Genomic DNA, 25,953 nt, shown 5'->3' with positions numbered 1-25,953 from the left:
ACAGCTCTTAGTATGTGATGTAAATTTCAAGTTCGTACGTCTTAAGAGACAGACTCTCTTAAAGACAGACTCTTTTCGTGTGATATAATTACAAAAATTATCGTTCTCGGATTCTTTCCTTTCGTCTTACTGTGAAACCTTAATTTTTGCCCATTTTCATGACTTCTAGGCCAGTGGGAAGTATCCTTCACGTTTTGATGAGTGAGTTTGGAGAATTAAAATATGTGACACTAATGGTATCTTTCGATGACATTCACTTAGAAGGTTCAATGATTTACACTCCCAAGGGATCATAGACCTCAATATGTGAGGTAAATTTCAATTTGATACCTGTATCCTTTTCTGAGAAAAAGAGTTGTCAATAGTTGGACAGACAGACAGAAATACTGGCAAACGAACGACAAAGTCATCCCGTAAGAGTTCTGTTTTTATCGATTGAGGTACGGAATCTTGAAAGATGTCCATGGCCTCAGTATGCTCTACGAAAATCATAGCATTCTCTTACATAGTTTTAATGTTGAAAAATTACAATAAAGAGTCATTTATTTTCATACTTATTTATTTGTGAAAGTTCATCTCGTATACAACTGAAATATTCTTGTCAAAAGGTGCAGAGGCACATTGCAGAGAGCAGCTGTGACCCAGGAGGCCTTAGACGCCTGCTGCAGATCGGATCCAGGAGCGCAGGTTTCCGACGTTGGCGTAGACGCCGGGGCTGGCCTCGCAGGGGCTGACCCCCCAGGAGACGATGCCCACCTGCGTGCTGCCGCTGACCAGGGGGCCGCCCGAGTCTCCGCTGCAGACGCTTTGGCCCGCGCTGCCGGCGCACACCATGCGGGCCGTCACGGTGTTCACATTGGCGAAGATGCTCTGGCAGGTGGAGCGCGCCACGATGCTGATGTCCAGCTTCTGCAGGTTGCTCGGGGCCGGGCCGTCTGTGTACGTGGATCCCCAGCCTGTGACGGTCACGGCCAGGCCTCCGGCGGGGTCGTAGCCGTCGGATGGCAGGCTGACGGCCTGGGCGTTCGTGCCGAGCAGGGAGCCAGACACCTGGAACAGGAAACGATGCACAGATGATTTGTGTGTGAATGACGGTTGTATCACTGACTTATCAAATGTCATGGTATGGTGGGGAAGGGGGAGAGGGGCAAGAAGTGATGGCGCAGATGTGCACATCTCTTGCGCCAAGTGCAGTTGTATAGCAGATCTTCTGAGAAGTGGTGGTGCAAATGAGTTGTGTAACATGCAACGAGGTCGAGAACTGACGTCGTTCGAAAGGGATATGATGGTTGTTGCCTGACGGGTGGGAATTTCGATTTCGGCAGTGATGCAGTAATTTGTCTTCAAGATGTATCGTGAATGGCTAAATGAGGGTGTCACAGTCGGCAACAGACGAACTACCGGCCGTCCTACCACCCTCAATGACAGTGAACGGCGATGTCTTAGACGGATCGTCAATACTGCCACAAGGGCAACAGTGGAACAACTCATGCCTGAGTTCAACACAGGACGTGTTACACATGTGTCCCTGCGGATAATCAGTAGGAAATGGGTTCCACGGGGTAAAGGAGCCGGCGCCGCATGAAGGTGCTGCTGTTAATCAGATGTATCACGATTTCAACTGCACTATCCCAAAGGGAGGCGCCGGCCGAAGAGGCCGTGCTGTTCTAGGCGCTGCAGTCTGGAACCGCGAGACCGCTACGGTCGCAGGTTCGAATCCTGCATCGGGCATGGATGTGTGTGATGTCCTTGGGTTAGTTAGGTATAACTAGTTCTAAGTTCTAGGGGACTAATGACCTCAGAAGTTGAGTCCCATAGTGCTCAGAGCCATTTGAACCATTTTTGAACCAAAGGGAGGCACCGTGCGTGTCGCTGACCACATGAATCGATGTATAATACATGCCAAGAAGGTGTCTCTATCATGGTCTGAGATGCATTTTCCTGGTATGGAATGGGTCCCCTTGTTGTCGTGAAAGAGACTTGGAATGATCCACAGTATGTTGTGCTATTTGGGGACTACCTCCATCCATTTTTATCCTTCCAGCAACCTGACGGTTCACCGGTGTTTCAAAGTGCTAAAGAGAAGCAACATCGTTTCTGTGTCGCCTGTGAATGGTTCCAGGAACAAGGAGGAGAGGTCGAAAGACTTAGATGGCCACCCCAGAGCCCGGATTTGAACCCCTCTGAGCGTATACATAAAGGCATGGAACGCAGGCTCCACGCCATCGATACACTGATCCTGCATTCACGAAGAGACCAGAATTGTCCGCCACTCTGAAAATTATTTGGTGTCGCATGGTTCCAGAGGAGTAGTGGCGTCTTGTAGACTAACTTCGATAGCGTCTCATTGCAGTCCACACGGTCAGATAAGGGAGAACAGGATATTAGGTGCCTATTCCTATGACATCTGCAAAGTCACTGTGGCTTTGTGCATGATACAAAGTCTTAACGCACAATTAAGCGCTACCTCTATTATTTAAGAAAGCAGAGACTGTCTACGATCCACTGAAAATGCTAAGGTGCCTCTTTATTATCCCTATTTGTGACTAACGAAGTAGGCAGCTGGATTAGTGTGTTGTCCATCTGATGTATGGGTTCTCTAAAATCATGTAATGTAATAGACGCATACACAATTAAATCATCTAGTAGGCCTTTTATTTTTCTTCTTCGAACCATTCTCATTTACATAATCTAAGCATATCTGTTACAGTTCACAAATATGCAAGTCCTACGACCCTAGCAGTCTGTGTCCCGATTCTTCCATTTATTCCGTAAGCCATAAGTAATACCAAGTACTAGAGTAGTGTCACCAAACAGGTCATAACAACGATCTCTTAGCGATTTCGGTAAAAGATAGGCTGTCAGGATATTCTAAATGCCAATCAGCTTTTCGCCTCTACTGCTTCAAATTGCACGTGTTACTTAAATTTAGTATTATGTAGTAGTGTTTACCATTAGAATGGAACGATGTCACTGCCTTCACAGGGTTATCACTTCTCTTTTAATCCGATATAACTGAGTTTACATTTGTGTACGATATTGTTTTTCATTGCAAGTGGAATTTGTTTCTATGGTGCATAAGATTTACCTCGAATATTCAACACGATAGCCACAGACGAGTCTTGAAACTGCTATCCAAGCTATTCGAACATTCAGAAAATAAGCTGTTCTATCATAAGTTCTTCGTGCTCTCTGAATTCGATGGGGTGTATGTTGAAACATCGGCTTCTAGGAGTCAATGACATATAAGATGCTGCGCTCTTTCAGAATCCAAAAGCACACATTGGGTTCCTGCTTGTAGGACTTCGTCGGCTCTCCCTAAATCAGAAGAATGGTAAGGCATATGCCATCAAAACAGATATTGATAATATTCTAACGTGGTGTTTTGATCACCTTCTGCTTCAGAACGGTTTTATCTTGCACACTTCAAACTTTTTTTCATATTCTGTACCATAGTCCTAATTATATAGGAAATGACGTAAAAATAGGCCTTTAGGTTCGAGGCCTGAGCGAGTTACTCACCTGAACGACGGCGACGTCATAGTCCACCGTATTGCTGTCGTATGATGCGTGCATGTAGCCAGAGGAGGCCCTCTGGACGGTGCCACCGCTTCCGCGAATGGACGATCCGGCTCTGAAAGTCATCAGCAGGAGGCTCATACCGTCCACGCAGTGAGCGGCCGTCAGCGCCCACGTGGAGCTGATGATGGAGGCTCCGCAGATGTGCGAACCGCCATACTGGAAGGACAGCTGCCACGGGTAGTTGGCGATGTTGGCGTTGCTTCCTCCGATGATGCGGCTGTTGCCCCTGCTCCAGAGCCTGGTGCGGGCCGGCAAGGCTACGGCAGAGCCGAGCAGACACACGAACAAGAGGGCGAGGCGCTGCATTCTGGAGGCGGTGGCTAGAGGCTGCTGGGGTCGCACACTATTTATACTGTTAAGACGTGCACAGTCACAAATAGTTGTCAGTGTCTTATCAGCGTTCTGGAATTCTCGCTCATCCAGAAAAAAAGTTGATGATGCTGCTTTATCGAGCGTGATAAGTTGCCACATAGGTTTTTCCTGAGGTGTTGCCACAGTCACTTACAAGTGGTTGAGATAATTAGTTTTACTGATTCAAAGGTCTCTTTCAATTGCCTGTAATGAACGGAAAATAACTGGTGTTATATTTCCACGACGCATGATTTGAGGATGGAAAGTTTATTCAAAGAAGACTGCACAACAATAAGTGCACAGTTCTAAAAAATTGAGTCATTGCCAAATGGAAGTATGCGACCTTCAATAAGTGTTTGTATAGTAACTTATTTACCGCTCAAAAGTTTGTAATTTGGATATTACCAGTCTCAGCACCAAACCACAGTCTTCAGGTATGATTAATCCTCCAAAAAGGATCGACTAGAAGTACATCAGTTGTAGTTATGCACTTTGATCGTTACTAAATCCTTATTTTCAACACGTGAGGAAGTCATGTAGATTTTAGACTTCACGAAGTTCAATGTGCCTAACTGTAGTTGTTATACAGGGTGTATCAAAAGGCTCATCCTATTTTTAAAAAACAATAACTATTATGGTATTTGAAATATGTGCGGGAACAACGTATTGTTAGAAAGAGCAAACCCTAGAGATTTGCGTGGGTCCCGTTAGGTAGCAGCAGTGTACGCCCACTTCAGTTCTAGTAAAAATGGTGTCGGGACAACAGAAAGCGTTTTGTGTTCTACGTTTTGCGCAGTACAGGGCAGTAATAACCGCTCAGCGTGGCTTTCAGACTTGGCATGGTGTGGATCCTCCAACAGCACAGAGCATTACACGATGGCATGAACAATTCCGAGAAACAGGTTGTTTGTGTAAAGGCAAATCGCCGTGCTGTCCCCGAGTGTCTGACACAGACGTCGAACGCGTCCGCCATAGTTTCACAAGAAATCAGCGGAAATCCGTTCGCCGTACATCTCGACAGCTCTACATACTGCCAATGTCCGACTGGCGTGTGTTGCGTCAACTTTCACACACGAAACCATACAAAATTTAGTTACAGCAAACTGTTTATGAAGGCGACAAACAACAACATGTGTAGTTTTGTAATTTTTTTCTTGGAGAGATACAGGATGACAGTTTTCTTCCATGCTTAGTGTTTCCATTTACATGGAAACGTGAACTGTCATAATGTGAGAACATGGGGTACGCAACAACCACATGAAGTTGTACGACATGACAGGGACTCCAAAATTTTGTGCATTTCAGGGGAAAAGGTGTATGGTCCATTTTTCTTGTTACAGTAAGCACATACCTCGATATGCTTGAGAAATTTCTTTTCCCACAATTAGAGACTCATTCGAACGACTTCAGTTACCAGTAGAATGAGTCATCGCCACACTGACATCTGCAAGAGCGGGAATTTCGAAATCAAAGAATTACTCAACGATGGATCTGTAGCACTGGACCAAACAATTCAGTCTTACATTACTGACCTCCAAGGTCACTGGACCTGACTGTATGTGATTCTTTCTCGTGCGGGTTTATAAAAGACTCTCTTTATGTGCTTCCGTTACCAACAACAATGAATGTACTGAGACATCGTATAACACAAGCTGTGGAAGCTGTAACTCAAGACATGGTCGCAGCAGTGTGGGAACAGTTTGGATACCTCACTGACATATGCCGTGTATCTCAAGGGGGCCACATTGAACTCCTACGTTAAGGTAGGAAAGAAAACTTGTTGAGTTTTCCCTTCACCAAAAAACAAAATTCATTGCATACGTTTATTAGTTTCAGAAGTATAGACGTCAAATTGGATGATTCTTTTTCATACACCCTGTATATCTGTATACAGATATACAGGGAGTATTAAGTCGGGTGATTCTGAGGGAATTAGATTAGGAAATGAGACACTTAAAGTAGTAAAGGAGTTTTGCTATTTGGGGAGCAAAATAACTGATGATGGTCGAAGTAGAGAGGATATAAAATGTAGACTGGCAATGGCATTGAAAGCGTTTCTGAAGAAGAGAAATTTGTTAACATCGAGTATAGATTTAAATATCAGGAAGTCGTTCCTGTAAGTATTTGTATGGAGTGTAGCCATGTATGGAAGTGAAACATGGACAATAAATAGTTTGGACAAGAAGAGAATAGAAGCTTTCGAAATGTGGTGCTACAGAAGAATGTTGAAGATTAGGTGGGTAGATCACGTAACTAATGAGGAGGTATTGAATAGGATTGGGGAGAAGAGAAGTTTGTGGCACAACTTGACTAGAAGAAGGGATCGGTTGGTAGGACATGTCCTGAGGCATCAAGGGATCAACAATTTAGCATTGTAGGGCAGCGTGGAAGGTAAAAATGGTAGAGGGAGACCAAGAGGTGAATACACTAAGCAGATTCAGAAGGATGTAGGTTGCCGTGAGTACTGGGAGATGAAGGAGCTTGCACAGGATAGATTAGCATGGAGAGCTGCATCAAACCAGCCTCAGGACTGAAGACCACAACAACAACTGTATATCTATTAGGTGTACAACTTTGCCTCCGCCATTTTGCAATAGACTGCAGTAGTGGTGCAAGTCGTTCGTTGTAAGTGTCATACAGTAAGCTTAGGCATTTGAGAACATAACGCCATCAAAAATCAGACAATATTGGATTGCATCATAAAGTAATTCTCGAGTGAATACGCCTACTTATGAGCCCAATTCTCGTCATCTGCGGGAGGGTTTAATTTTCTACTTTGATATGAAGAAATCTGCGGCTGAGGCTCATAAAAAGCTGGGTAAGACCTACGATGAGACGCTTGTTAGTAACAGAACTTCGCAGAAAATGGTTTCCATGCTTCAAGAATGGTGATTTTGACGCCGATGACCGGCATAGTTTGGGAAAGAGAGAAATCTTTCGATGTTATTGGACCCGACGGGAACGATGACAGGAGATCGCTGTCGAAAGCAATTGATGTGTCTGGGCCGAGCACTGAAAGACAAACGGCCACACTATAGCGACAGACATGAAAAAATGATTTTACAGCATGACAGTGCACGACCCCATGTCGAAAATCCCGTCAAAACATACTTGGAAACGTTGAAATGGGAAGTTCTACCACACCCTCTGACTGCCACCGTTCTCGATCTACGGCACACGATCTAGCTGACGAGCACTTGCGGTCATATGAGTAAGTGCAAAATAAGATCGATTCATGGCTCCCCTCAAAGCATGCCAAGTTTATACACTGCGGGATTCGTATGCTGCACCAAAGCTAGGAGAAAGCAGTGGCCAACGATGGCGAATACTTTGAATAGTACATTTTTGGTAAGTTCTTCACAATAAAGTCTCGATCTTCGAGAAAAAACGGTGGAAGCAAAGTTGTGGACCTAGTAGATGATGATTTGTAGTGGATTAGTGCAACAGAAGATGGCAACCGGATGCTGTGAATCCGTAGATAGCATTAAAATTGATGTACGTATGAATGTATGTGTTTTGTGTGTGTGTGTGTGTACCGCATGAGGTATTACGTCATAATTTGCTTCTTATTTACGACAAACTGGATTCGCGAGCCTTTTTGCAGACAGTATGCGCAAACAACAGTGAACGTAACGAGAAAATTATATCATTTTACAACACATATTTCAGGTGATATGACGTCATAAAAATTAATCATGCGGGGGGGGGGGGGGGGAGTGCTACATGCTACTGTTTCCCTGCTAGTATTAGATATTTTTAAGCGGACGTAACGTAAGAAATTATTATACATAGATCGGTAACACTGATGAACAGCTACGGCTTTGAATATAAGAGAAAAGAAATGTCACATATTGACTGAAAGGTGAATTAGTTTCATGGACACGTCGCGAGTTATGAAGAGTTAGGTAATTTGGTAAGTCACCTAAGGGTCAGGGCTAAAAATTGTAGTGGGTAAGTACACTGAAGAGGGCCTACCTTACGGTACCAACGCAGGCTAGTAGAGAGTTGCACGGGATAGATTGGGGACGAGAAATGGTTCAAATGGCTCTGAGCACTATGGGACTTAACATCTGAGGTTATCAGTCCCCTACTTACACCTAACTAACATAAGGACATCACACACATCCATGCCCGAGGCAGGTATCGAACCTGCGACCGTAGCGATCGCGCGGTTCCAGACTGAAGCGCCTAGAACCGCTCGGCCACTCCGGCCGGCTTGGAGTGGAGAGCTGCAGCAGACGAGTTTCCTAACTGTTCGCAACAAGAGGTGACTACTACATGAGGCAGGTATCTTAATTTACCGCCTTCTTAATTTTATGTGTTACATGTAGAGACGTAATTATGCCACATTACTTGCTAACGTATTACTTAAACCGTACATCACGCTCAAATTATCCGAACGATCTGAACTGCTCTTCGCCCGATTTGCATGCAGCCTACATAACGTAACTGCCTTGCAGTTTTTCCAACTTTGTTTCGGAACAAACGTTCGGCTATACAAAATGGTTTGTGTGGTAATTAACTCCAGGTGTAAATTAGTACCACGATACTACAAATATCAGGAAACACTTGAGACAGTCATTAACGCTTGTAAACTCAAATTTAATGATATAATTGACATTGTAAACTATTAACACTCTCATTAGTATTTGACACAAATAATGCAAGCAATTCTTAACACTAAATTATTCCGTAATCCCTACTCAAAACTACATCTCTTGCGAATAAGAGATTCTCAAGAATATCTTGGCTCCCAAATACACGAAGTATTCTTGCTCTCTAAAAGGTTTTTTAACCATCTATTAACAGTCGTTCACTGCGCCAGCGCTTTTGTGTAAAATGAGTACTGAACTAAGTAGCCACAAGAACAAGGAGCTCTATCGTAATAAAAGGATCAACAACCTGTCACTAGTGATTTCACAATTTTCGTGATGGCACGTTGCTCTATGTGCTGTTCGAAAAACCACTTATCGCACTTATTTAACACAAAGTGACATTGCAATGGAAGTTATTAATGAGCTGATAGCTGTACATGCGTCTGCACTTTAAATGACATGAACAACTGTTTCGTTGTGGTAGTGGATAGAGACCCAATACTAACTACGCAATACAATCGTTTTTGATCGAGATTCGTCCACAGCACTGATCATCATTGCTGGCTAGATTTCAAGAGATGTAATATAATACAGTTTTGAACAGAATCAGTTAGCAATTCTGAACTTTAAATTACATGACAAAAGTTTTTGTAGTGGATCGGGACAGTTGTCCGGAAAATGTTGTCCCTGGTAACTAACCACAAAAGATGTCAGATATGGTTTGATTCCCACGTAACTGATTTGAAACGACGTGTTATACGTGCTGGATGGCGATTGGAACCCAGCACCTAATCCGACTGTTACGTAAACACAGTCAAATTCCAGATATGAATTTTCTCAGCAGTAGCGAGATGTTTGGAACTACAGTTCTAAATGGTTCAAATGGCTCCAAACACTGCGGGACTTAATATCTGAGGTCATTAGTCCCCTAGACTTAGAACTACTTAAACCTAACTAACCTAAGGACATCACACACATCCATGCCCGAGGCAGGATTCGAACCTGCGACCGTAGCACCCGCGTGGTTCCAGACTGAAGCGCCTAGAACCGCTCGGTCACAGCGGCCGGCTTGGAACTGCAGTGACGAGGCAATTAATCACTTCTGCATTCCCAGCATTCCAACCAGGCACCTATCGTAGTTCTTTTCTCGGCAAGAGTGGACATTAAATATAGGTTTCTTTGACGAGAAGCGAGATGTGCGCATGTTGAACTATAAGTGACGCGACGAAGACTACAGTGATGGCTGGGAATCGAGCCCCGCTCGTATCGTCGTTGCCTACACACGAAGACACGTTAACAGCCGATTTTTTTCACCAGTAGCTATGAGTGTCACGTGTGAACTTATAACGACGTGACGGAAGACCGGCGTCTGTGTCTAAACCGTCACACATTGTTACTGATAATGAATGAATAGATGTAAAATATCTAAATAAATATCTATCAACAGTTAGGAGTGCTCATACTAAAGCCTGAAAGGAATTAGGATCTTGACAGGTGGAGAACGTGGAACCTCGAAGAAATAACATATTGATGGCGCTGCGTCGTCACGAATAAATCAAATTCCGTGAAACCAGTACCAATATATTCAACATCTCAAGCGGAAATAAAAGAAGAAGGGCCTTATGACCTTGTATGGTGTCTGATTCCTTAACTAAAATAAAGGTACTAGTCTAAGAAAGATTACTAATGACAAAGGTTCTGCATGCTGCTCTTACGCTTCTGGCATTGCCCAACGTAACTTGTAATCGGTAGCGAAGGGACATCAAGTTTAGTGCGCATTTGAAACTACGTTGGGATAATTTGTTCTTCATTTGGAGTAATCAGGAGTAAATAGAATCTACCAGCGCCTACTAAAAACTTTCGCCTGTAGAGGGAATTGAACCCTGACCCTAGAGATATTAATCTAGTATCAAGACCCACCTTTCTTTTCTGGAAGACGCTGGTAAGCACCAGGTAGGCGAAGGCAAAGAGGGCAGGGATCTTTGACTTCGAGGCCTGGCCACGATGGATCCCCCATGCCTGTCGCTGAGTCGCTCCATAATTTCCTTTTAATGCATTTTTTTCCTTTTTTCTAATAATTCATCCAGAAGAGGAACTTTCTGAGGTGAGCGACGGATTCTAAGTTCGTCTTCACTATAGTTTGTGTTCCAATTTATTTCGCAGTATGTAACAAGTTATCCGATGCATCAGTTTCCCGAGGTGTGTTTGCCAAGTTGATCTTCTCTAAATTCCGATCGCTCCACTCGCCAGAAGCTTCGTAATGTTATTTTCGATAATTCGTGTAGCGATGAGTCTATCGCACAACAGAAGAGACTGGGTCAGTCACTTCTTCTGGTAAAAAGAAGTTCTGACATACGGAATGGAATAAAATAGATATAATAAAGAGTACGAGGTCTTCTTTCATGAGGACAAAGGTTTCTCCCGAGATTGCTTCAACACAAAATATTGTGCTTCTGAGCTAGGTCTGTACCTGAGAGTGGATTTCTGTTTCCTTGAATAAAATACAAAATAAATACGTAAAAAATACCGAATGAGAAAAAAGAGTTTAACGAGTTTTAGTTATTTTGTTTTGTACATTAGATCCTGTTCTATTCACTTTAAACACTGTCTTTCACAAAACTATATTTAATAAAAAATTTGCGAAAGTTTTCTTATACTATTTCGTCTTCATTAGGGTATGATGTTAAAGGAAAAGATACATGCCGAAATCATCTCTCGTTTTTTTTCGGTCAATAGATAATACATTGTTTGGCCTTTTGGTTAGTTTATCGCATTTCGTTTTGTAAGTGGATATAGCTGATCACTAGGATTCAAAGAATCGGCTGGCAGATAGCGGGGTACTCCTCATGTTATCGTGCCTGACATTTGTGTGATAACTCGACAGGTTTACTTAGCTTCACTGCACACAAACTTACGTTCTACGGTGTCTTTTCGGTCACAATTCTCACACGTTGGCGAATCACTCAGATGGAGTGCATGAACCTTCGCTTTAGTTGCTACTTTTCTTTTTTCTGCCCTTTTTCACATTTGTCGGTAATTGAGAGGTGCTGATATTTTCCCCTGTAATGAGGGGAATTTTGTTCAGTCACATTTCTGCTTATGTTTTCCATTAACTTTCCCTATATGTTCTTAATTCCTACCATATTCGACTGGCGGACTCTGGTTTGAATATAACTGAGTTCGAATAAACATTGTTGAAAATGATAAGAAGCAATGCAGGTGTGCCGTATATCCTTGGGTGGAGTCAAGACAGTGGAAGTAATTTCGTCTAGTGACTGGGACGTGAGGCTGGTGGACGTCTTCTTCCACAGCTTGTATGTGGGAGTCACGAATAAAGCTTGTGACTTCCTTCCAACGTCGTTCAATTTTAATCCCCCGTTTCCTGCTGAGAGGGTCAAAGTGTCAAATTTGACTTTGAAAATGTTACCACGAGTTACAAAATGACCCAAATCTCACAGAATTCTTGTTGCTCTTTCACTTGGTATGGGTAAAACCTGTGCTTCATAATTGAATTTAGAGACCATGTACATAATTGTAAAGACTGCCCTTCGCATGTCGTCACGTCTTCTAACGCTACGTTCTTTCTTGCTGGCTCTCGCTCTGGAAAGGTTTTCCTGTATTATACGTATAGTCGATATGTAGAATTTTCAAGTGGCTGACCACATTGAGTTCTCCGGTGCTTTGTAAAGATATTCCTACATACATAATGCCTGATATAGTTTTGCTTAGCTTCGTACCTGATGTAAGTTCGTATTTGTTGAAGAACTGCAATGCCTTCTCCATGTCAATGTAACCAGTGATCACAAGACCCACATCATCTGTATATGTGTTACATATGATATTTTGGCCTGGTATGTGCAGCCGTCGCAGTTGGTTCTGGAGAGTGGCTAGTAGGGAATCAATGGAAATGGCAAATAATATCATCGATAAAGGACAACCTTGTCGCACCGACCTCGTGAATGCAAGTTGCCAGGTTATCTGACCATAAACCATGATTTTTCGATGTGGTGTTCTTCATAATTCTACCAATGATGTTGACAAAGTACTGAATAAAATCCAGTGTAGTCCTTCTTTTGATAAGGTACAGGTGGCAACCCTATCGGCATCTTTCAAGCTTTGTTTTTGAGACTCAAGACTCCGAGATGTAGCTGTGCTAAGCCTGCCTTAAAGATTTTATGACAGCCCTTCTTGTGCTTCGCAATTAACAGGGCTGCCAGACACTAGGTAAGCAAGATGGCCATTTATTTCCTTTTCAGTTTCGTTCTGCGTTGTGAGAACAGTCCCTTCAGTTCTATTCTGTGATAATTTTTCTACGTCCTCTCTCCTGTTGGACTATGACATGAAATACTGAAATTGCTTCATCGAAAACAGTACCTTGCGTTCTCGCACGTATTTGAAACTCTTCCGTTTTCGCCTCAGTGCCAAAATGTTGGGTTTGATTTGTTTGATCGCAACATAATTTTCAGTAACAATGAGAAAAACCTTGGCTGTTTTCCTCTACCAGAAGTACTTTTCCCGCTAATAGTCGATTGAGATTGACGTATATCCTATCCGAGAGAATTGCTGAGAAATTAGTAATGAACGTAAAACAAGGCGCGCCACAGTTTTTGTGCTCCCACGTGTCAGTTAAATTGAACTCTTGAATTATGTATTCCAGTTCAGTAGACGATTTAAAACTAGCGATTTTATCTTTGGGACGTAGGACAAAGTTAAAATCGTCCGCTAAAGTGATGTTATCGTAATGAAGTCCAAGGAGGGGGACAATTTCATTATTAAAAAACACTTCGGTTGCATCGTTTGCTGCTGTCAATGAAGCATATATGTTAACCGTTTGGGCGTTTTAGATAGCGATCCCTGTATTACTTGTAAGTTTTTCAACGTGAATGACATATCCTCTTTCGAGAGTATCACTGTCCGCAGCTCACCTCCGGTTCCAGTGTTAATTACAGCGCTATACCCAAAAGATATCGTTCAGTGCAAGGCCCGTTACTCCTTGAAGTAGAAAAATATCAGTATCTACTGCACATACGATTTCAAGCTAATTAACTTCAGAGAACTATCTATGCTGTTGGTGTTCAAAGCTGCAATACTGTAGGCTTGAGATGGGTTCATAATCTACTACGTCTTCAAAAATTCAAATCTCATCACACGCCGTCAGTATGGAAGCTGTCAACAAGTGTCAGACACATATTCGCCTACTGTTACTTAGCCCGCATGACTTAATCGTTCATGAGCGGAGGCTGACAGAGCTTCTCTGAAAGTTAGGGGAGTATCTCTGATTTCCTCATCTTCCGCTGTCTCCTCCGCCCAGTTCTTCTCAAGCGGATACATGAACAAGTCATTCGCGTTTGTACTGCGGATTTCTGCGGCAGCTCTGTGAGGGGCCACAGTTCTGGTTTGTTTTGCTTCCTCGAAACTCGGTGCACTACTGGTGGCTGGTGTGTGAAGAGATTCAGGCTGAGTACGATTACAGCATTCTTCCGAACTATCATTTAACTCCAGCACTACTTGCAGGACCCTTTCGGGCACGAGTGGAACAATTTGCTCAGCAGCTTGATGTGCAATCCTTCGATTCTTATTTTTTGTGGGGGAGCAGTTTTTCGGTGAGCTTGCAGAGTTTTCCGCTGCAGTATCTTGTTCAGATTCAGTGACGTTCCCGTCAGTAGACGGTGTACCTGATTTCGTAATACTACTCGAAAGTGACTTGTTCAGAGGTTCCTTGGAACGTTGAGTCGGTTGCGGTGCGGCCGGGATGACCTCCGCTACTTCAGTGACTTTCTTTGGAATACCGTTATCAGTAGCATTATCAGTTTGAGGAGTGACCAGAACGGGTGTGGAGGGCGGAAGTCCAGTGACAGGCGCCTCGTCCGTTATCCGATGGAGGAGGTAGCCGCAGGACTGACAGCTCCTGCGGCCGGCACCTGGTTCGCGCGCCGTTGTATACATTGGGCTCGCACGTGACCTATCGAGCCTCACCCCGCGCACGCTCTAGGCTGTCCCTCGTACATGACGGCACCTCGGTGGCACAAACGCTAATATACCGTTAGACGGGATGTGTTTCTATAGTTCCATTTTAAGTTGTCTAATACCGTTCAACATAGAAAACTGATGTGAATTTTATTTTATTTTATTTATTTTTTAGTACATGGCTGCACGTTCAGAGACCGTGTATAGTTACAATTAAAAGAAAACAGCCCTCAATTACTTATTTTTAACGAATTAGCTAGGAGTGTCTTCCTCAGAATTTACACCAAATAATGGTCTATAACATGGTCACAGAATTATGACTAAAATCGTATGAAACTAATTATAAGTATGGAATTATTGTGAAAGACTGGCAGTACTTATATGTCATTTATAAAATAATAAATATGCCAAAAGGGCTTTAGTCATAAAGGTATTTACGATAAAAAAATGATGGCGAGCCACTAACGGCTGCTCGTTACTTCCGCGGTGCAGGTTGTAAACGGGCTGAGGTGCCCGCGTTAACAATTGCGGCCAGATGAACATGGCACTGCAACGAGCGCACCATCTAGTTTTGTAGATACAATTAGGCTACTTCACATTGAAATATAGGCAGAAATTATCATAAATTAACAGTATTTGGTACATAATGGAAAGCAATGTTTGTTTGATAGTAGCGTACAACATACATCAATGCTTATAACAATAAGGTAAAACATGAAAGTATCATTATGAAAATGTAGATAGGACTGAATGACAACTTTTAGAAAGCAATACTGACGTGAAATACAGCCAAGAAGCATTTGATAATTAGAAAACATAGGACTACCTTAGAAGGAAAAGAACATTTCGGCAACCTGCACAAGGAGACCCGAAGTCAGATATCGATTAATGGCTTTATACCGTTGAAAAAATTTTTGTTACGGAGGCTATCCTTTCGAGCTAGATGCTTGAAAATATCTAATTCTTCTAGAATGTCTACTCAACACCCTTTCTTTTCGGTGTGCAGAATGTTGCTACCGCAGATGGCTTTAGGCGAATGGCCTGTAATTAGAAGATGGTCGGCAAAAGATGAATTTTGGGGGCTAGTGCCATTTATTCTTAGCAAGTGTTCTTTATATCTGGTAGTGAAGGCACGCTCAGTTTGTCCTATATAGTAAGAGGTGCAAGTATCGCAGATAATTTTGTAGACACCAGAATTTTCTAAAGGGGAACGAATAGAATGTAAATTATGAATGAAGTTTTTTTCAAATTGTTATGAGTAGAAAAAGCAACGTTGCAATCGTATTTCTTTAGAAGAATGCTTTGGGACGACACTACTGCATTTATTTGCTTGCCCGGAAATTCTAATGGTAGTTGGAAAATACTCACTTTCTTACACCGAAGCCGGCGTGGGTAACACTAACTTCATCAACGCTTCCTTCAGAATGCATAAACCTGAAGTTCCCCCAAATAGTTATATTAGGTTTGTAAATAAAACCTGCCTTTTCATGCTGCAACTTAATTTATTTGTCCCAGACGCGTTTCGCCTATTTCTTACTCTAAGGCATCTTCAGTGGGATCTATAACGATACAGTTTTGTTATTTTTAGATTATCAAACACTTCACGTCAAGTTTTTTATGCAAATAAGTAATTACTTACACTTTGCTGGGATCTGCCTTTCCTCTCAATTGGTCTACCATTTTATTTCCGAAACATGAGCTCGATTTTGTATCCCAAACGTTTTCACACTGTTCACCGTTTCTCTCCTTCTTCTTTGTGGTGTGCTAATATTCTTTATCCTCTAATTGTAGTTATTTGTTCAAACATTGTGCTTTAACAGTGTAAATATTGTAACTTCATTATGTGTTTCCTTCTCTTTGGTTTGTTTTCCTACCTGTTGCCAGCCTAATGAAGTATAAGTTCAAAATTGAGTGTGTGAGTGTGTGTGTGTGTGTGTGTGTGAGAGAGAGAGAGAGAGAGAGAGAGAGAATGAACAGTGTATACATGTTTTCTTTTTTTTTTTTTCATGTGTGTATGTGGGGGGGGGGGGGGCGGGAGCGGTTGGAGGATTCAGTTGTAGTGTTTTGAATACGAATGTCATAACTGTTAGAGAGTTGTTAAAAGCTTCGGTCGTCAGTTAATTTGACTTTTGGTTTCAATGTTCTGTGGAGGACTTCGAGAACAAGTGAGTGAAAAGGTGTTGGGTGGTATTATTATTATTATTATTATTATATTAGTAGTCTTTGGGAGCATTACTCCATTATTTTTCTGTTACGGTAAACAATGAGTTGTTTGGCATGTATACCTGATCATTGAACAGGGCTTTCCTATCTGCTTTGGATTGCTGTATGTGGAAATTTTCTTGCAAGGCTGATTCTAATTATCATTGATTCTAATGATTGTTGATTCTAACTATGTTCATGTCTTCTTCTCTAGTGGTTGGTGTGTGATTATATGCTCTTAGGTGTTCTGCACATATAGAGTCGTTTGTCCCATACTTCTAGGCTCTCATGTGTTGTTTGCATCTAACATCAAATGTTCTACCTATTTGCCCTATGTATCTGCCTTCACAAATGTTACACTGTACTTGATATATACCTGCTTTCTGTTGTATGTCTCTGTTTTCGTCAGTTTGGGGGTATATTTTTGTATAGAACTGTGTGTTGTGTATGCATTTTCAAAAGACAGGGAATAATCTGAACATAACAAAAATGTGTCATTATGATTCCACTGAAGATGCCTTAGAGTAAGGAAAAGGCGAACCGCGTCTAGTACAAATAAATTAAGTTGCAGTAAGAAAAGGCGGTTTTATTTACAAAACAACTATCTCTGTACTTGTCACTGAGGATGGCCACGGAAACAAAATTGTTGCTGCAGTAGGTTCGACAATTTTATCACAAAGATCGGCTTTTATCAGTTTAACGTAGAAAACAGTATCCCCCATCGATAGCTATAAAGTAAATCATGACAACCTACCTTCTCAAACTCTTCAAGAAAAAATTAAATTCATAAGAGTTAGATTTAACATAGTTCCGATTAAAAGGTGAACTTCAAACTGTCTGCCGTATTAAGTTCACTCATACTTCCATCTTCTGTTATTCATGAATACGCGAGCACCACAGTGGAAAGCAGCAATAAGCTATCAGACTTTCACAGGCAAGGAGCTGACTTCCGCTTGTCGCGGCGTTCGGACGTTCTCGCTAGCGCGCTCATCGTGGCCGTTCTTTGTTTATGTTAGACGAACGAATGTGGGGCTTCGTACTCTTCGCGCTATTCCTAGTATTTCCCTACTTATATCATCGGTTTTCCTGGAAAATAATTAACGTGCAGCGTAGCGTTCACTGGATTGTTTATGTTTTCTTCGTCATGCTTTCGCGGCGGTAGTGCAGTTTAGTTCAGTGTAAGACGGCCGAAACCCCAGATACGGATCGGGTCATACTGTCGGCACTAGAAATCTCTCATCAAAACGTACCGACAGACGCTCCGTTGCTACCGATGTCCGACAACCACGGTGAGATCCAGCAAAGTGAATTACAACTCCAGGAAACACAGCTTCTCCTACACCATCAATAGCAGGAGCTACAGCATTGCCCCGCACAGCAGCTTCTGCACCACCATCATCAACTGCAGTTTCACCAGCAACAACTGGCTCAACAGCAGTTGTTTCAACTGTTGCAGCTACAACAACAGCAACTCCAGCAACCTCAACGCAAACAACAACAGTTGCATCAGGTTGGTCAGCAAGTTAGCCATCCCACCGACCCTTCCAGCTTCGTGCTTGGAACTAATGCACCTGCAGGGCATCAGCATGAAAGTGGTCCCCTTAGTAAACGGCTGTGTGTCGACTCACCTCCAGTTCCAGACTGTGGTATGTGTGAGTTACTGGGTTCGGATCCCCTATCTAGTAATGGTAGAGTGCAGACAAACTCGGAACGGTCTCTGAGTCAACTATTGACTTCCACTGCTGCAGTCGTACGGCCAAGTGTCAACAATCGGTAGATGCAGGACCCTATATTGTCTGTGGAGAGCTTACATAAGAATGTAGGCAAACTCCATCCTACGCCGGTAGGCTGGTTATTACTTTCCTATAAATCTCATCTCAAGCATGACATTGTTAATGAAGCAGAAACAATATTAGAACTGAAAACTGCTGCGTTGATAGAAGTTCCTATTTTCAAAGATCGTAAGCTTGATGTCTATATTTCAAACCTCCTGCTTCATACATATGCCGTTATTCGTGATGTTGACATCTGCTTAACAGACAAGGAGATCGTTTACGCAATGGAGAGCATATATACGCTAAGAAATATCGTTCAAATCCTGAACAAATGATGCCGATTCCAGTTTGTGTGGTGGTGCTCCCGTTCCAAATTCTGCCCTCACATATTGCTACTCCGGGGACGCGTTTTCTAATGGAACAGTACGTCGCTCCAGTCATTCAATGTAGAAATTTCTGGCATTTTCGTCATCGAACAAGCCGATGTAGGAGTCATACTCGTTGCACCAAGTGTGATGGTCAACTCGCAGCGGATTCATGTACTGCCCCGTTTTCGACAGGATTAAATTGCTCTGGTCCGCACGCAGTGAGAGACCGTTCATTCGTGGCCTTTCACTATAAACAAGAGCTCCAACGTGCAAAGGCATACGCCACGTCGGGGTATCCCGCACTCCGCTGCTCATCGATAATCTCCTAGTCCCCAATATCCCCTTCACTTACCGCCGATACTTCCAAGGCATTCCTTGCAAATGATAGTCGTCTTACGAGATAGTTCTAAGTGAACAACGCTACGACCACTCCATGTAGGCTTTCACGGCCGGCGTCTTCATCAATAAACACTTCCGGGCTAAGTTGCCGTGGTCGATCTGTAGAACTTCTTCTCCCTGACGTTTCATTCTCAACTACGGAGAACATCTTCGGAGGTGAGTCAACGACTGGCTGCTAGGAGCTGGGGCCGCCGCTCATATGGATATCATAGGGGGCGCCACCACACGTCACGTGGCGTCGATGTGCAGCTATCTCTGGCTATCGTCTGTTCTCTCGATTGCAGGCAATCGATTGTCACGTGATTGATGCAACGTCGACCGCCATATCTTATCCAATTTTAATCCTTCTTCTTTACGATTAAAATTGTATTGATGTTTGTGGATTTCAATTGCCTCTCTATACATACGTGCATATTAATGCGACGTCCTCGCTAGCACGCTTGTTTCACCAAATTTTATTTCGTGATCTCCATCCTTAAAAACATGTTCCGCTACTGCTGATTTGTCGATATGTCCCAAGCGACAGTTTCTTTTGTGCTCCGTCAACCGTGTATTGATGCTTCTTTTTGTAGTTCCTATGTAAACCCTGCCACAACTGCACGGAATTTTATATACCCCTGGGGTGGCTAGGGGGTGACGAGCATCTTTTGTTGATCTTAGGCATTCACTAATTTTCTTAGTAGGTCTGAAAATGGTCTCTACGTGAAACTTGGCTAGTACTTTCCCAATGCGATCCGTGATATTATGGATGAACGGAAGAAATACTTTTCCAGCTGATGGTTGTTGCTGTCTCCTATTTTTAGGCATTTTTCTATTTGGGTGAAGTGCTCGGTTAACCTCGTTTTTCGTATAAGCATTTTTCGCAAAGGCCATTCGTAAATGACATATCGACAAATCAGCAGTAGCGGAACATGTTTTTAAGGATGGAGATCACGAAATAAAATTTGGTGAAACAAGCGTGCTAGCGAGGACGTCGCATTATTATACACGTATGCATAGAGAGGCAATTGAAATCCTCAAACATCAATACAATTTTAATCGTAAAGAAGAAGGATTAAAACTGGATAAGATATGGCCGTCGACGTTGCATCAATCACGTGACAATCGATTGCCTGCAATCGAGAGAACAGACGATAGCCAGAGATAGCTACACATCGACGCCACGTGACGTGCGGTGGTGCCCTCTACGATATCCATATAAGCGGCGCCCCAGCTCCTAGGAGCCAGTCGTTGACTCACCTCCGAAGATGTTCTCCGTAGTTGAGAACGAAACGTCAGGGAGAAGAAGTTTTACTGATCGACCACGGCAACTTAGCCCGGAAGTGTTTATTGATGGCTACGACCACTGTTACCCAATTAGGCTCTCCCTCAGGTTGCAGGGTATTGTCTACATTACCTGCAATTGGCAGAGAGATTGGGTGACATCTCTGGCTGAAAGGTCCATCGAAATGGCGAGCTCCTTGGCTAGTCTGGCGACAGGGATTCTCAGACATTTGTCTCGAATATTCTGTCTCCGATCATCTCCCCCAATTCCTGCTGCCACCGAACCAATATCCTCCTCAGTACAGCCAACAACCGCTTCCGCTTTGTAATAACAACTAATATGTCATCAAAACGATTATCTCGTTTATCATGCACTTCTTGGCAGACACAAAGACACAGCCACTTGGAACTTTACGAGTATAAGCCTTACGACAATTATTAACGACTCCACTTTCGTTTAGCACCTGTGACGGGATTTAGGATCCTCCAAAGGAATGCAAAATATGCGATTGACAATCAGTGAGCCCTTCAGCGGTAGATAGCAGCGGCTGCCATCTCAGAGACAAGGTTTCAACCAGGTTCTCTTGTCCGCTTTCGAGGACACCAGGTTTATCGGTGAGGCGATGGTCGAGGAGACGTCGCCCTATTCTTTACTAATGGACTCTATCACACCCCAGTAAAGATATCCCACGTGGCTGTCGGCAGCTTTGAAACGATAGCGGCCAGGCCTTCTACTCCAATCGGTCGTCTCACCGACGTGTCTCTTTACAGCCGGCCTAGGTCGTATATTCCCACTGAAAAGTGTTACGCACTGGTTCGACAGATGGGATCCCCATTATTATTTTGTGAGGGTCTTAACGCACTCAAAATACTGTGGGGCTGTGACTATAATGATAGGTTTGGTGACACGATCCTTGAAATTCTCGACGAGTTCAGTCGTATCCTCCCCAATGATGTATCCACTACGTTACTTCCATTACCTGGACAGAGACCTTCAGCGGTCGATTTTAATCTCTGTTCGACGTGACTTTGTTTTTTACATGTAATGATCTTCCCTATCCTACGGGGTCTAGCTAATACATTTTTCTTATATCAACTTTCACTACAACGCCTGTCACGGCCTATAGGCCGTCTCTTAAGTGGAACGTTATGCAGGTAGATTGGTCACGGTATGGCGCACTGATGGATGTCTAGCTATCGTCATTCTCCATCTTGGGCGTCCTTGAAAATAAGGTACATTATGTTTAGGAATTATATCAATGTAGCAGCATCGCATTATACTCCACAGGAGAGGATTATAACTGGCACCAGCCGATCCCCAGTTCCCTGGTGGCTCCCAGAATGTTCGTGTCAGATGACTAAATTCAGAATGGCTTGCAGTCGTCTTAAATGGCATACCACGTGGGAGAACTATGCTGCTTACAAACGGATAGACGCACCCACCAATCGCTTTCTCAAGGTCCGCAAGAAATAACAATGAAGGAAGTTTCTTGAAGAACTACCTGTGCACCATCCTGAAGGACATATTATGTCGATGGTGAACAGGTTCGGCCGGAAACCGTAACTCGCAAGTGGTTGCAGATATGGGTAGACGAGTTTGCCGCCATTGTCACACCTCTAACTGCCACGCCGGAACCCATTAATCTCGTGGCGACAGCTGCCGCTGCCGATGTACGAGAATGGTTTACCCACGCCATTCTCTCTCGCCGAACTCCACAGGGCCCTGACGTCCTCATCAGATACATCGCCTGGCTATGCCCAGATCCACCAATCCATAGTTATAAATTTATCTGACGATGCTGAATGTGTTCTTGAGGATATCTTTAATGACATGTGGTTCCTGATGACAGGACGACTCAGATATTGGTGCCCATATTGAACCCTAGGACACACACCTAGGACCTCCTATTGCCCAATTATACTGTCGTCCTGCGTACGTGAGACATCCGAACGTCCGCTCAAGTTTAGCTTAGAATGGTGGTTGGAACACGAGAACTTGCCAATACGGACTCAAAACGAATTTTGTGAGGGCAGAAGTATTTAATATTACATCGCTTGCGACGGTGATTGGAAAACCGTTCTTCACTAAAAGGTATTTAGCCGTCTTATTACTTTACTTTTCGAGGGCGTACGACTTTGTCCTGATACCTGAACTTATCAACAATTTGCAACTTGTGCATCTCCCGATGGCGGTTTTTCGGATTATGTACACTTTAACTGGTTGCCGTAACGTATATATTCGTGATCAGGAAAATGTGGTACATGGTCCCTACCCAGTGTCTCGTGACCTCCCGCAGGGCACGATACTTAATCCCGTACTATACACCCTATACGTTGCCGACCTGGAGACTGTTCAGCGGCCACACCAAAAGTTCTTCAGTATGCGGACGATGTCTGTATATACGCTCACTCGTCGTGCCTTTGGGTGACACGCCGACGCATGTGATATGTTAGCCACATGGGAGTTCAAGAATGGGTTCATTTTGTCATCTGTCAAATCGGTTGTTGTGATATTCACTGGGTTACGTCACAAGCTGTCTGGTAGCTTAAATATGGTGGCTTTCAAACCAATGTAAGTTTCTTGTGAGCCATTAGGGCATTACCCTAGCATTTAAAGAAATTGGCTATTTGGTGCTCATAATTTGTTAATAAGCTCTGCGGTAAATCTGTTTTAATTAAGTGGTTGTTTTTAATGCCTTGTCATTCTTTCTTGGCTTTATTGCTTACTCTTTTAATTATTTTAAGGAAATTTGTCGAAGTAATGTATGCTTCTGGAATTGATCTTAGATCATTTCGAAAACTGAGATCGTTTGAGGAGTGCATTACTGGTAAATGCTAGAAGTAAGCTTCTGTTTCGCATAGAAATTTCAGTTTGATGCAAACAAGTCTCTGCTTGTGTAGCCTAGGTGACTTATTGACTGTAAGTTTCTGAGCTTCATGATTTCACCCTATTCAGTTAAGATGTTTTAGGTGAGAAGATTATTACACTAACATTTTACCGTTTTATGTTATTAAACGATGTTTATTGATTGGCGACTCCATGTTGTCTTGTGCACTACGACCAGATAACAGGTATACTTGAAAAAAGAGACAGCATTGGTCGTATATTTTTTACTATTGCAAAATCGATTTTCTGTCACTGAGTGACCATCTTCAGTGCTATATTGTATAACTTAAATTGGGATGCACTGTTGTCACTAAGCTGTGTGATCGCCGTAAGCTTAGTGACAACAGTGCATCCCAATTTAAGTTATACAATATAGCACTGAAGATGGTCACTCAGTGACAGAAAATCGATTTTGCAATAGTAAAAAATATACGACCAATGCTGTCTCTTTTTTCAAGTAAACGATGTTTGTTCTGTGCAGTTTTCAGTAACGTTACTTTCTGATTATTATGACATATTTGAAGGATTTAGGCCATAACCTTACATTGGAGTGGACGAATTGCATTTTCTTAGCTTGTTTCCTTTAGTTCACCTGAGCCGCGTTTGTTAACAGCTTTTAGATTTGCGAGCTGCATGTCCGCTGTTTGGTGCGGCGCTTGGCTGTGGAGAATTGTTGCTGTTATGCATCAGCATGGCGTTTTTTGGGTGCTTTTGACTGCCTGACATTACCTTAGTGGAACTGTTTGCGCTAGCAGCTTATTTCTTTGTTTAGCATACGCTCAAATTTACAAACTCTTATGGTTAATGTTGTACCTCAAATATTTTAGGTCTCTCCTGATACTGGTAACTTTACTCTTTTAATTATTAAGCCTCAGGTTTCTAGATGACACTATTTCAACCTGTACTTATTGCGCTAAGATTTGGAAACTCTGAGCTTCGTTCCTCTGGTGGTCAATCTTTGAGATGTTTTTCTTATTACCTTGCGCTCACTTCCATATTGTATTTATTACATGCACGCAAAAAACAAATCTTGCTGTATCGCAACTATTGCCTCTTAACATTCATGGTTGGTCTGTTCTGAAGATTGGATGTTCGGACTTGTGATTTAGTAATCGCAACTGCAGATGATCCTTTCAAAGAGTGTGGTTACTTTCTTCCTCTTAGAGGGCGGAAGGAGGGGGGAGGGTGGAGGGAGAATTTCTACCACTTTTGTATTATTTTCCATTTGAAAATTATTTACACTCTTCCAAAGAATTATACTGCTTTGGAGTCCGTAGGTTGGTTGGGCTTATCTTACCTCAAAAGGGATCGCCTCAAATATGTTGTCAGGATTAGGAGCAGTTCTATTCGTAGTGGTGTCGTAGAACTTGGAGCCAAATTGTGCACGGCACTGGAAGTTGCTCTTCACATTTCCCCCGATACTGTCGGTGAGGTAGGTGTTGCTACTGCTACAGCTTCTGTAGCCTTTGAGGAACTTTCTGTCAATACTCAATTTTTGGAGGGAATCAACCTGCGTGGAAGAAAATCCGTAGACTACCAGCGCATTTCTTCCATTGGAGTAACTGACTTGCTAAATTAAATTATCTTGAGCTTACTGATCAGCAAAAGGAGACCGCTGGACATTTTATTGTTAGGGCGAAAGATTTATAGAACAGTAATGGTTTTTTGGCTTTGGGTAGTGAATTCGGTCGTATGGGAGAAGGTAATTTAGCTGTTACTCAGTTACAGGGTTTGAGGTTTGAGGAGACGCAAGCCACTGCTATGTCGGTATCTGATTCCTTTGCAAAGTTGCTCAATCCGATTATGTGAATGTTTATCAGGGTTTCTGAGTTGTTTGTTTCTAAGTTAAATCAAGTTCGTCAGGTGTCGTGGTTACACGTCCGCTTTGAGCTTCATGCCGATTCTTTGCAAGTTTTGCATTCAACGGTACTTTCTTTGCTCTATTCTTTGTGAAAAGGATTGTTGAGCGATTTGTTGTCGGACATACTTCGAAGTCAGTGTACTTTGCGCAGACTCAGAGCTCAGATAACAGAAAGAAATTTATCATCAGCCATTCATAAAGAGCCTGAGATTGCATACTATTGGCAAGCGCAAACGTCTAATGAGACGTTAAGAATATATTGAGCAGGTTCGTATGGCTGCCTCCGTCTTGAACACGAATTCTACCGAGCGAGATGATCTCTCGAATATTTATGAATGCATGAGACCAAAGGATCCTTCGCATTTTGTATCTGATCACAGACCTCCTACTTTTTCCTAGTTGAATGAATTACTCGATTCGAATGATGCACTTAAATTTGTGGATGAGCAACGGGAACAAGGTAGAGGCTTTCAATCTCTTAGTTTAATTTCAGAGAATAATTGTCATCAGTCACCCTGCAAGTCAGTAGTTAGTAAACGTTGTTTTTGGCGTGGGGCACATAGCCACCAGGGACATGAGTGACCAGTTAGACGTGCGCAAAGGCCTAACAGCTGATGCCACAGAGCGTGGGGTAAGACTCTTGTCAATAAGACTCCCGCTTGTTGGGCATACATTTGTGGCTTTGATAGACCTGCTCTTCCAT

At 42.9% G+C, this 25,953-nt stretch overlaps 1 protein-coding gene across 1 annotated transcript; it reads right to left on the bottom strand.

The window, feature by feature from the left end:
* Nucleotides 1-651: 651 nt before the first annotated feature.
* On the bottom strand, nucleotides 652-25,953 carry LOC126204209 (trypsin delta-like). Its single transcript, XM_049938608.1, has 5 exons — nucleotides 25,942-25,953; nucleotides 24,687-24,899; nucleotides 17,948-18,178; nucleotides 3,523-4,062; nucleotides 652-1,050 (listed from the first exon to the last, which is right to left on the bottom strand). The coding sequence occupies exons 1-5, from the start codon at nucleotides 25,951-25,953 to the stop codon at nucleotides 652-654; spliced, it is 1,395 nt and encodes a 464-aa protein (XP_049794565.1).

The sequence above is a fragment of the Schistocerca nitens genome, chromosome 9, assembly GCF_023898315.1.
Source record: "Schistocerca nitens isolate TAMUIC-IGC-003100 chromosome 9, iqSchNite1.1, whole genome shotgun sequence".
Classification (NCBI taxonomy): Eukaryota; Metazoa; Arthropoda; class Insecta; order Orthoptera; family Acrididae; genus Schistocerca; species Schistocerca nitens.
The sequence above is the reverse complement of the archived record's forward strand: the minus strand, read 5'-3'. Positions and strand labels throughout refer to the sequence as shown.